Source organism: Drosophila gunungcola (genome assembly GCF_025200985.1).
Source record: "Drosophila gunungcola strain Sukarami chromosome 3L unlocalized genomic scaffold, Dgunungcola_SK_2 000002F, whole genome shotgun sequence".
Classification (NCBI taxonomy): Eukaryota; Metazoa; Arthropoda; class Insecta; order Diptera; family Drosophilidae; genus Drosophila; species Drosophila gunungcola.
Window position 1 is genome coordinate 4,714,497 of NW_026453178.1, and position 10,807 is coordinate 4,725,303.

At 50.2% G+C, this 10,807-nt stretch overlaps 3 protein-coding genes and 1 long non-coding RNA gene across 4 annotated transcripts; 1 reads left to right on the top strand and 3 right to left on the bottom strand.

The window, feature by feature from the left end:
* Window positions 1–92: 92 nt before the first annotated feature.
* On the bottom strand, window positions 93–6,954 carry LOC128257969 (neuralized-like protein 4). The gene is made up of 9 exons (XM_052989301.1): window positions 6,501–6,954; window positions 6,087–6,446; window positions 5,095–6,029; window positions 4,733–4,909; window positions 3,589–4,673; window positions 2,431–3,255; window positions 2,062–2,371; window positions 1,890–2,000; window positions 93–1,651 (listed from the first exon to the last, which is right to left on the bottom strand). Exons 1-9 carry the CDS (start codon window positions 6,675–6,677, stop codon window positions 271–273), a joined length of 5,361 nt encoding a protein of 1,786 aa, XP_052845261.1. The 5' UTR covers window positions 6,678–6,954; the 3' UTR covers window positions 93–270.
* Window positions 6,955–7,358: 404 nt separating this feature from the next.
* LOC128257304 (uncharacterized) lies at window positions 7,359–8,319 on the bottom strand. The gene is made up of 2 exons (XR_008267851.1): window positions 8,184–8,319; window positions 7,359–8,129 (listed from the first exon to the last, which is right to left on the bottom strand). It is a non-coding gene; the product is annotated as an uncharacterized LOC128257304 (long non-coding RNA).
* Window positions 8,320–8,583: 264 nt separating this feature from the next.
* LOC128258006 (RNA exonuclease 4) lies at window positions 8,584–9,705 on the top strand. The gene has a single exon (XM_052989392.1). It carries the CDS (start codon window positions 8,699–8,701, stop codon window positions 9,575–9,577), a length of 879 nt encoding a protein of 292 aa, XP_052845352.1. The 5' UTR covers window positions 8,584–8,698; the 3' UTR covers window positions 9,578–9,705.
* Window positions 9,706–9,768: 63 nt separating this feature from the next.
* Window positions 9,769–10,520, bottom strand: LOC128258007 (uncharacterized). The gene has a single exon (XM_052989393.1). The coding sequence runs from the start codon at window positions 10,419–10,421 to the stop codon at window positions 9,951–9,953; it is 471 nt and encodes a 156-aa protein (XP_052845353.1). The 5' UTR covers window positions 10,422–10,520; the 3' UTR covers window positions 9,769–9,950.
* Between the last annotated feature and the right edge of the window lie 287 nt (window positions 10,521–10,807).

A 10,807-nucleotide genomic window follows, 5' to 3' on the forward strand; every position in this document is an offset into this window, starting at 1 on the left:
CTAAAAGCTAAAATGATTCAATACATTACAAATTACAAATTCAACCTAGCCCAAATGATAGTTAATTACCAACCAGTTGCTTGAAGTCCTGATTAACTTTGCGATTAGTTTATTGGCGCTTAGAATAAAATACAAACTCGTTTACAAAGAGGAATGCGAATGCGATTTGGTGTGGGTAGCTGCTGAGCGTGATTAAAATGTGGGGAATATGGGACAGGAGTAATGTGTATAAACCTTCCGTGACTAGTGCGTATAGGTGGTGTTGTGCGCTCAGTGAGATTCATCCTCCTCGATCCTGTCCAATTTAATTATCAATGCGTTGATGATGCAGGCGCCAGCCTCCTTGGTGAACCAGCAGAGATCGTTCAGCAGATGCACAGAGGACTCGTTGAGAGTGGCCGAGGGAGTGCCACCCACGCCCTCGGCGCCCTGTCCCGGTCCACCGTGGTCGTGATCGCCGGATCCCAGGCTGCGCCTCTTGGCCTCCGCTGCTGCCTTCCCGGTGGTCACTCCCGAGATGGACTGCCGCCGAACGTAGACCTCGAAGGAGGTGGAGATGCGGTGCAGCCCCTGCTCAGAGGCAAAGTGATGCTGTGGCAGCACGGGCTCAATGACGGTGGCATTGGGCGAGTAGTACAGCTCCAGCCGGGTGCCCGGCTCATCCTTCAGCGCCGCAGCGGACGGCTCTTCGTCCGGGTCTGTTTCCAGCGGCAGCGGCTGTCCACGATCCAAAATGGCCCGGATCTTGTCCACCCTGGTCATGTAGTAGAACGGCAACCAGTCGCCGTTGAGATCGAAGTGCACTTGGGGAACGGTCGACGAGGAGACGCCACCACCACCACCCGTCGTTGCAGTCGACGTCGAGGTGCTCAGCACATTGACCGTCTGCTGGTTGAGCTTGAAATATACCCATCCCTCCAGTTTGTCGCCATTGCCGCCGTTGCTGGGTCCGCTGCACTTCAGGCAGAAGCACACCGGCTCCAGTCGGCTGTCGAAGAAGGCCTGCGGCAGGACGAGAGAGGCGCAGAACCGTCTCACCTGGCGCAGATACTCGCAGTCGTTCTGCTCGACACTGGCCCCGGTGGCTGTCGATCTCAGCGAGTCGGTGCCACCTCCCGGACGCGAATGCCCGGCAGAATTCGAATCGGATTCCATGGAATTGAGCGAGGGCAGGTCGAGATTGAGGAGCGAAGCCTGATCGGGCATGAGGTGGTGGCGCGTGTACTCGTTCTGTTGCAGTTGCTGCAGCAGCAACAGGTGGTTCATGTAGTCTATCTCATCGTCCTCCAGGACATTGTCGTTGGCCGCTGGCTCGCCGGACACTTCACGTTCGTTGCTGGTGCTCATCTCCAACGCATCCGCATTGTTTTCGCTGTGATCGATCGATGGCGCTGCTACGAGGGCTGCGACCCCCGGAGCATCGTCTGCGGCATTAGCCATTGGAGGATTGGGCAGGTCATCGTACTCCTTGTTCGTGTCATAGACAGCCGAGTTGCTCAGGTGTTGGACATTGGCTATGGAGCCACTGGGTCCACTGCTACCCGCTGCCGTTGCCGAGGTATTCAGCGAGTTCTGGAACCTCTGGGTGCTCTGGCTGCGTTGAATATTCAGGTTGGTGTTGTGCTGCAGCTGGAGAGACTCGCGAAGACAACTAAAATAGCAGGGAAAATAGGGTTCAAATATTTTGGTTAGTTAGTTATAATTTAACTTTGCTAGTAAGATACTTGCTTAACAATGATTAAATATATGACACAATTATTTCTAGTAATTTGTTTTCAGCTATATAAATTTGTTTATAAAAATTTTAAAATAATTTCTGATTTTTTATGTGAATTTACATTGTTTGCACTACTACCAATATTTAGTCCTTATTGGCTAAAATAACCCACCAAGTCGACGAGGATCCGCCTAGTTCGTTTCGCTGCTGCTCCAGAGTTCGATTCTTAATAGAAATATTAAGCAGCAAGTTCTCCGAAACGCTCTCCATAACCGAACGAGTCCTGCAAAATAAATGCCTATTAAATACGAAAACAAACAAATGAATGGATTGAGCTAACTGACATGGCATTCGACGGAGCACCGGAGGTGGACGGGCCATCCCTGCCCGAGTCGCACCCCTGTTCCGTGTCCTTCTCCTTCTCGTGCATCTCCAGGTGCGCCTTCTCACACTGCTGCGGCATTCCATTGTCCAGCTCCAGGGCCTCGGGCGCCTCGAGGATTGGAGTGCCATTGGCGTTCCCAGTGCGGCCGGCGTCATTGCCCGTAATCAAGGTTATCTTCTCGCACTTGCCGTACACATCGAACACTGGATACACATGGTTGGGCAGACCGCTGGCTAAATCCTCCAGATTGGTTGACCCAACCATGATGACTAGAAAATGGGCATAAGTTAGTTCTTTGTACAGATAAGACACTCCCTTTTTCACATACTCAGCATTCCGGCATGGGTTAAGGTTAGCGTAATGACCGTCCCCACTTGGATCTGCTCGAGGGCGTCGCCGTATTTGGAGGCCATCACCTGGCCGTTGATGTTCACGTAGTCGTGGGTGGCTAGCCAGCAGCTCCGCTTGAAGTCCAGCAGGGAAATGGGTGCGGTCTGTGGACTTGCAGACAGAACGCCCAGACCGAGAGTGCCCTTCCACTTGTTGTTGAGGGCGTCCACCTTGATGCTGATGCTCTCGCCCTTGCACAGTGGCTTGTTCAGGCACACTATGGCCTGGTTGTACGACTTAATCCTGGTCACACTCCGCCGATCCTCACTGAGCCGTGCGTTCTTCTGCGAAACATCCAAAAACTCGTAGTTCTGCGCCTCGGAATCAATGGATTCCAGCATGGAACTGTCCTGCTTGTTCAGTGGATCCACGCCAAAGTCCATCGAGTCCTGCAGCCGCAAACTGCATGGGCGTAGGGGCGAGGCTGGGCCCTGGGCGGATATCACCTGAATACCCATTGTGGAACCTCTTAGTTCCGCCACCACGTACACATCGTTGGGCACGTTCTGGAACTGGATGTTAACGTTCTCCGAGTTCAGCAGTATGTTGAGCGAGTTCTCCACCCGCTCCAGCGTGATCCTATCGTCCACCCTCAGCCACTCCAGTGAGGCCAGCGAGCACTGAATGCAGCCGGAGTTGAAGCACACCTCGTTCCCGCTCACGTACCACACGTTGGCCGGAATCCGCCGCAGACTGGTGGGCAGCTTCTTGCGCACGCTCTCGTCGCTCAGATTCAGATCCGTGACCCCAATACTTAAGCAGCCTAAGGAAGATTTTAATTAAAAACGTTTTAAGTAGTTTACCAGCTTTGTCTTTAAAAATGTATCATTTTATAAATACTTCAAATAAGAATTATTCATAAGTGTTATTTAATTTTTTTGTTTTAAATGATCTAGTTCAGCTTATAATCAAAATAAGAGAATGGATATTTAATAAACACACCTTATAAAAATAATTATTTAAAAAATAAATACTTATACAAATACAAATTATATAAATGTTTATAATATATGTACTTTTAGGTAATATTTTCTTTATAAATTACAGAATATTATTTTCTAAACTTAAGATCATCATCCGGAGTAGAGTAACTTACCCGAAAACATGGGATTAATTGATGTCAGCTTGATCTCGAAGGGTGAGCCCACGCTGAGGGGATGCTCGGAAAATACCAGACAATGGGAAAGTGGTGCCGCAGCTCCCGTAAAGCGGGAGGCCTCGGTCCAATCTTTGGTGAGGCTTACGTTGCCCGAGACGCAAGTCCAGCGGTGTTTCGTCTCCATGGCCGGGTGCTGGATCACCGATGTGGCCTGGCAGCTCTGCGAATTCTCGCTGGTGGCGTACGGAGCACGGATGTCCAGCTGTGTCTGCGTAAGACTCACCTGGGCGCACTGTCCGTACAGGTCAATGATGGCCCAAATGTTGGGCGCATGGCACTCGCAAGCGGGCCCCTGATCCATTCCATCCACAAAGAAATGGATAAAGTCACCGTTGCGCATGACACCCACCCGGGTACTTGGTCCCAGGGTATCGAGATCCAGTAGAATATTGGTGCGTATGGTTTTGCGGTTGTGGAAAATCATGGGTCCGCACAGGATGATGGTGTCGCTGGCCTCCAGATCGGTGGCATTTGGCGCCAGTTGGATGTCCTCTGGTCGCGTGCCCGTCACCCCGATCTCGATGTTGCCCGACCAGTGTCGCACCATCGTCTCCAGCTCCACTTCGAACAGTTCCCGCTGCCTCAGTGGCCGATTGCTGAAGACGATGGCGTCATTAAACTCTGCCAGGGAGTTGGGACGCGACGCAGTCAAGCCACTGTTCGAGATGCCCGCATTGGCGCCGTGGATGCTGTGGAAGCGCAGCGGCACCTCACTGTACAGTGTGGTATTCGAGATGGTGGAATTTCCGGTGTCCGGACTTCCGCACTCCGACGTGTCCACGATGCTAGCCTGCGCCGCCTGGCCGTACAAATCGATTACGCCGTAGACGCGCTCCGGCACATTGCTGGCAGCCGGACCCTGGTCCACTCCATTCACCCAGAAGTGCACCGTGCCATCATCCTTGCGCACCACGCCCACTCTATCGCCCACCTGCAGTCGATCCAGATTTTGGCCGTATTGCTCGATTACGGTTACTCCGTTCTGCATCACCCCATTTCCGGTCATCATCCAAGTGCCGGAACTGGTGGATTGCAATCACTGTTTAATATAATTTCAATTGGGAAGAGAGCCAAGACTCACCGAACATTGGTCATGGTGAAGGGAAAGTCCAGCTCGTCGGCGCTGTGCGTGGTCACACCCATTTCAACGGAGCCCGCCCATTTGGTCACCACGCGTTCAAGTCGCACCTGGAAGAGTTCGTTGGGACGGAGGGGCCGTCTTGTAAGCACCACGCCGTTGTTGAAATCATCTGCAGCACTGCAAAAGGTTTGAAAAATTGTTAAATATAATACAACATCACAAAAACTAGAAACGAGAGTTGAAGTTGAAGTTTTAAAAACTTTGCGTTCAAAAGGATGGATCCGAAACGATATTTTATGCAATTAATGTTTCTATGTTTTGTATAGATCATTAAAAAATTAATAGTATATTCTCCGACTCACTTGGGACGCAGAGCTGTCCGCCCACTCTGGGTGACGGTGGCGTGGGTGCCGCAGATGTGGTGGAAGGTCAAGCGATCATCGTTCCTGGCGATGGCTCGCGTACTGGATATGGTCTCGCTCAGACCGCCCGCAGCCCCGGCCACATTCATCTCACTCTCCGGACTAAGAAGGCTGAGGGTGGGCGTGCCAGAGTGGTGCTGGTGCTGAGGATGCGGAACACCGGCTCCACTGGAGCAGGCATTCATACCAGCCACAATATTGTTCCGCCGGGTGACGAGATTCTGCTGCTCACGCTCGTCGCGGTCAACGATTGTAACCTTAATAGTCATTCCGTAGAGATCAATGACGCCCCACAAAGTAGAGGCCACTCGGGTGGCGGCCACTCCCTGGTCCTGCCCGTTAATGTAGTTGTGAAGGTTGCCGTTGGCCTTGCGCATCATGCCAACGCGATCTCCTTCGCGAAGCTCGTCCAGATTGAACTCCCCGTACTGGCGGCGCGTGCCCTTGCCGTTGGTCAGGATGCCACAGCCCGACATCATGATGGTGCCCGAGCGCATGTTGGTCATGGTGGCCGGAAAGTGCAGCACCGTGGGGTTGTGCGTGGTGACGCCCACTTCAATGGACCCCGACCACTTGTCCACCAGCTTGTCGATGCGGATCTCGAACAGTTCGTTGTCCCGCAGTGGCCGGTGGGTCATCACCACGCCGTTGTTGAACTCGTCCAGCGGCCGTCGGCGTTCGGCCGACCGAAAGTTGGGCGAAAGCTTGACCAGCGAGCCACAGCGGGTGTGGAAGCACAATCGGTCATCAGCAGCGGAGCTGGTGCCAGTGCCTTGCATCCATGCGTCGGAATCCACTACTATGTTCACGTTCATGGCGACGTCCAGGTTCTGGACAACCTGTTGCAGAGGCTGTTGCAGTGGTGAATCCAAAAGCTACAATATATATATGTTTAAGTATGAATTTTTCCATGGGACCACAATTTGGCTAACCTCTCCGGAACCGCTTCCATCGCGGGGACACAGTGAGACCTGTACACAACGCCCGTAAAGATCGACGAGGGCCCACAGCGGCTTGGGCATATTCTTGGCCGCCACGCCCTGCGACTCCCCATTCACATAGAAGACCAGGTCGTTGCCGGAGGTGCGCATAACGCCCACCCGATCGTTCTCGTTGAGCGTTTCTAGATCGGTGCCGTAGAACTCGAACAGGCGTCGCCCATCCTTGCGCACATCGATGCCGGACATTACCCAGGTGCCATTACGCATGGCAGTGGCACAGGCCACCAGTTCCAGGTCATCCGGCGACTCAGCAGTGACTCCGATCTCGATGCTGCCGCCCCAGGAGGTGTTCTGCAAGGGAGGTGGTTTTATTAACTACTCTCTGTAGGGCACTTTGCCACCCACCTTCTTTTCGATGACCACCTCGAAGAGAACGTCGTCCTCGAGGGGTTCTGCACTGAACACCAGTGCATGACTGAAGTCCCGCATGGAGCGCTGGGCCATCCGGTTGTTGTTGTACAGCCGGATGGAGCGACCACATCGTGTGTGGAAGGACTGCATCTGGGTTTCTCTGCCGCTCATGGTTGTTGCTCCTCCAGTTCTGCTTAATGGACTCTTTTCTCCGCTGCCGCTTGTCACCGAACAAATCAATGGTCAGTCGGAATGGGCACACGGCCGGATTGCGGATCATCGGCTATGAGCGATGCACTTGCTCGGTTCTGGGGGCTAATGGACAGCCGCTGACGGAATGGTCTGAATTTTCCAATACCTTTACTATGCATTATGCATGCATTTTGAAAATTCCAACAGTAAAATAAACAAATAGCGAATGTGGTTTGAGTGTGACCGTTCGCTGATGTTTGGCAAATACAAAAAAACAACACAATCGTCCTTTAACTTTGAATCATTCACTACACTGAGAAAAAAGGTTGTAACTCTTGTTTTATATTTTAAGTAAAAGCAGTTATTGGTAGGGGGTACTTAAAATATTTTATGTTCAACTGTCATAAAAATAAAGAACAAAGATACATAAGGGATTTTTTTTCAATATTTATTAAGAATACAAATTGTACAAACAATATGACAAAGTTATTTTAAACCGCCATTTGGGTTTTCAAGATTACCGTATCGGTACATGTATTTTTGTAAATCAATTAAGTCAAATTAATCCTTGTTTTACAAAGGTGGCACTGAAATCACTTAGTTTTATAGCATTTGGTTCCTCGTATCTTACTTCTCGTCATCCTCAATGTTTTTATCATCATTGGTTTTGGTCTCAGAGGTCGGGGGAATAGTCATGGAACCTGGGGCGTCCGTATCTCTCCTGCATTCGGGTGTGGATTTGCCCTTCACATAATCGGCGGTGATGTGAACCCCTCGAATGCCTGAGCCGGGCACTAAGAACATGGGATCCAACAGCTATTGCTCCATAATGGAGCGCAATCCCCAAGCTCCCGTGTTCGTCTCCATCGCCAGTTGGGCTATAGCCTCTATGGCCTCCTCGGTAAATGTCAGGGCCACATTATCCAAATCCAGCAGTGTCTTGTACTGCGTTACCAATGCGCTGCGCGGTTCGGTCAGGATGCGCACTAGCGTGCGCCAAAAACAAAGCGAACTGGGGTGTAAGTCGACTTGTTGTTGTTTTGGCCAGTGGCTCCACTAGAAGTGATTCCAGCTGCCTGTCTCTGTTGAAAACGTACAAAGGGACTGAAATCAGAAGCCGGAAAGGGATCAATGGGCTGGAATTCTATTGGCTTTTGGAGGATTGTGATCATAGTGGAAAGTGTAATTCTGTCCATTTGCAGCATGTTGTGCATCTTGTTTTTGGCCGCCTAAACATCGCTATTGAACTGCCTGTGAAATTCATGTTCTTGATACAGTGCCTTAGCCTCATAGCACCGCTTCCGGACTTCCTCGAATGACTCATCCTCAAGAAAGTTTGGCATATTGCCCTTCAACTGAAAGGGGCCATAAGCTGAAAGGGGCCACATATTTCCGTTTATACTCGATTTCATGTCGTCTCTCAGCAAACTCCTAATGAATATTCAAGGAGTTACGATTTCTTTTGTTGGATCTTAGTTCGCTTACTTGATATGTAAGTGCTGATAGAAGCAACTATCTCTATGTGGACAATAGCCGTCTACGAATTTATAACAAATTGACATGATTCCCCTCTTAGAACTCACAGCGAAATGAGCAGTAGGAGTGGAATCCCCCCCCTAGCTCTTCCAGTATTTTAGTATTTAGTGAAATGAAAATATACCACAAGTATTTCCAATTTAATTTAAATGTAATATAATTTTTTGCCACTTCAGAAAACGAAAGTATTACCTTAATATTAAGTTAGTGTTATAAATTTTAATTTTTGGAAATTTTCTTATTATATTTGGTTGCATTCAGCCCACAACTTAAGCCGTGATAATGATCAATTACTGATCAAGTTGTTCCGCTGAACGCGGCCACAAATACTTAAAACACCCGGTAATATTTTGAAAACACAAATTGGTCACACTGGCAGGTGTGTTCGAACAAAATAACACATTTCTGGCTCGACATTAACAAAAACAGGATATTTAACTGAAATATATTGACTCCCTGGCGCCATGTCCGCTAGCCAACGCCAGAAGCAGTTTGACATGAATCGCAGCCGTGCGAATAACCTGGCCAGCAGCAGCAGCAGCTCCTCCGGAAACAGCAACAACAACAGCACTGGTAGTACGAAAAATGTGGCTTCCCCGCATCAGCGCAAGCTGCAAACTTCAATGGAGCGGTTACAGGTGCAACAGCCGAACACAAGTCGTCGGTCGGCCGGCTCCAATTGGATGGCCGCTGCCGGTGGAACGCCATCAGGACCTGCTCCTGGAAGCGAAAACCAGGAGGCGAAGGATCCGAAGGAACCACAACCACTCACAAAATCGGCACGCATGCGCTTAAAGAAAAAGGCTCAACGCAATCGATACTTGGCCATGGACTGCGAGATGGTGGGCGTGGGACACAACGGACAGGACGACATGCTGGCTCGCGTGTCCATCGTGAACCGCGTGGGTCAGGTGCTGCTAGACAAGCATGTGAAACCGCGTCAGGAGGTCACCGACTACAGGACCAGCGTCTCGGGCATTCGGCCACAGGACATTGCCAACGGCGAGGACTTTGCCACCGTACAGGATGAGGTGGTGAAGCTGCTGCACGGCCGCATTCTGGTCGGACACGCCCTCGGCAACGACCTCGCCGTCCTGAGCATCCGCCATCCGTTCGAGAACATCCGCGACACGTCGCGCTACAAGCCGCTCTGCAAACTTGTCTCCAATGGTCACACGCCCAGCCTGAAGCGTCTAACCATGGCCGTGCTGGGCCAGGAGATCCAGACGGGCGAGCACAACTCCGTAGAGGATGCCCGCGCTGCCATGGGCATATACAATCGTATTGCCGGCGACTGGGAGAAGTACCTGGAGAAGAAGCGGCACCAGCAGCAGCACTACTAGCTGCGAAATTGGGGAACCCCACTGCACTCAGGGGAAGGAGTACGGTAGCCCTAAGTTTATAATGTATGTTTACACGAGTTTCATTTATCGGAAACTGTTGCTTAATTATATAAAACGTTACAGCCTAAGCGGTAGTGTTTTTTTGGATGGTATGTTAATGGCCAGACTCAATTAAAGTGGTTCGCGCTGAATTCCATTTTATTCAGTCGAAGCTCTGCAGACTTAATTAAATCATAGCTTAACGGCTAAAAACTGATCTTTTTGTGTACACGTTGTTTGAATGGTAATGCAAACTAAGTGAATAAGGGATTTGTACATTCATCTCCTATAAGGAGCTAGCCATTTGTCTAGTATTATACATTTTTGTCACAATCTAAGAAGCCTCCACCTCTTTCGGTGTGGATTGGCCAGTGCTGGCTCCGTGGATGGCCTCGTGGCGCTCCATCAGATCCCGCCAGGGATCCTCCAGCATAGAGGGATGAAAGTACTGCCCAAAGGAGCCTCCACCTTGGCTGCGCTCTCTGTTTGGTTGGTTCCTCTGATTTTGGTCCCAGTTCGGTTGATTCCTTCGATTGAAGTTGCCCCCGCGTCCGAAATTCCCACGCTGTCCATAGGGCCGATGTCTTTGTGTCTCCTGCGGTGACTTGTTCTGGTAGAAATGTGGAATATTCTGCTGGGACTTTTGATGGCCCTGCTTGTCCTCGTAGAAGCCGAAGTTTGAGTTTTGAGGCGTCTGTTGGCCTCCGAATTGTTGGGATCTGTAGTCAGCCGACTGCGAAGGATACTGACCAGCACGCGGAGAGAAAGGCGGCAGGTTGTTAAAGTTCTTGCGGGGAGTGCTCATTTTAAGGTGTTTCAGGCGCCTTTTAAGGCTCCCTTTGCATTTTCTTAGTATAAATACGAAAACAGAATTAAGTTGTAAAATAAATACTTCACAGTGTGCCCGTTTATGGATACCAAAAATATAACACATAAATGGAAGGGAAACCATGGGTGGTTTGAGTCTGGGCTATGTTATTTTTCTGGCATATTCAGGAATATTTTTCAGAGCCATTGTCTTCTTTTCACCGACCAACCACGGTCACACTTTCCGGAATATTTGTGAAGCGCGGTCGTCGTGCGGTCGGTCGTAAAAATAAAGTGCATTTAACTGCAGTTGCTCTCGGTTCTCACACTCCTCGGTCCCAGTCCGATTTTAATAAGTCAGCGAGGCGATATGTAAAAACTACA

Excerpts from the sequence above, each read along its gene's own strand:
- LOC128258007 (XM_052989393.1), bottom strand. The coding sequence starts at position 10,421 with ATGAGCACTCCCCGCAAGAACTTTAACAACCTGCCGCCTTTCTCTCCG.
- LOC128257969 (XM_052989301.1), bottom strand. The coding sequence starts at position 6,677 with ATGAGCGGCAGAGAAACCCAGATGCAGTCCTTCCACACACGATGTGGT. Across the intron at positions 4,674-4,732 it reads TTCACCATGACCAATGTTCG|TTCCGGCACTTGGATGATGA; the intron begins GTGAGTCTTGGC and ends GCAATCCACCAG. Across the intron at positions 2,001-2,061 it reads GGTGCTCCGTCGAATGCCAT|GACTCGTTCGGTTATGGAGA; the intron begins GTCAGTTAGCTC and ends TTTATTTTGCAG.
- LOC128258006 (XM_052989392.1), top strand. The coding sequence starts at position 8,699 with ATGTCCGCTAGCCAACGCCAGAAGCAGTTTGACATGAATCGCAGCCGT.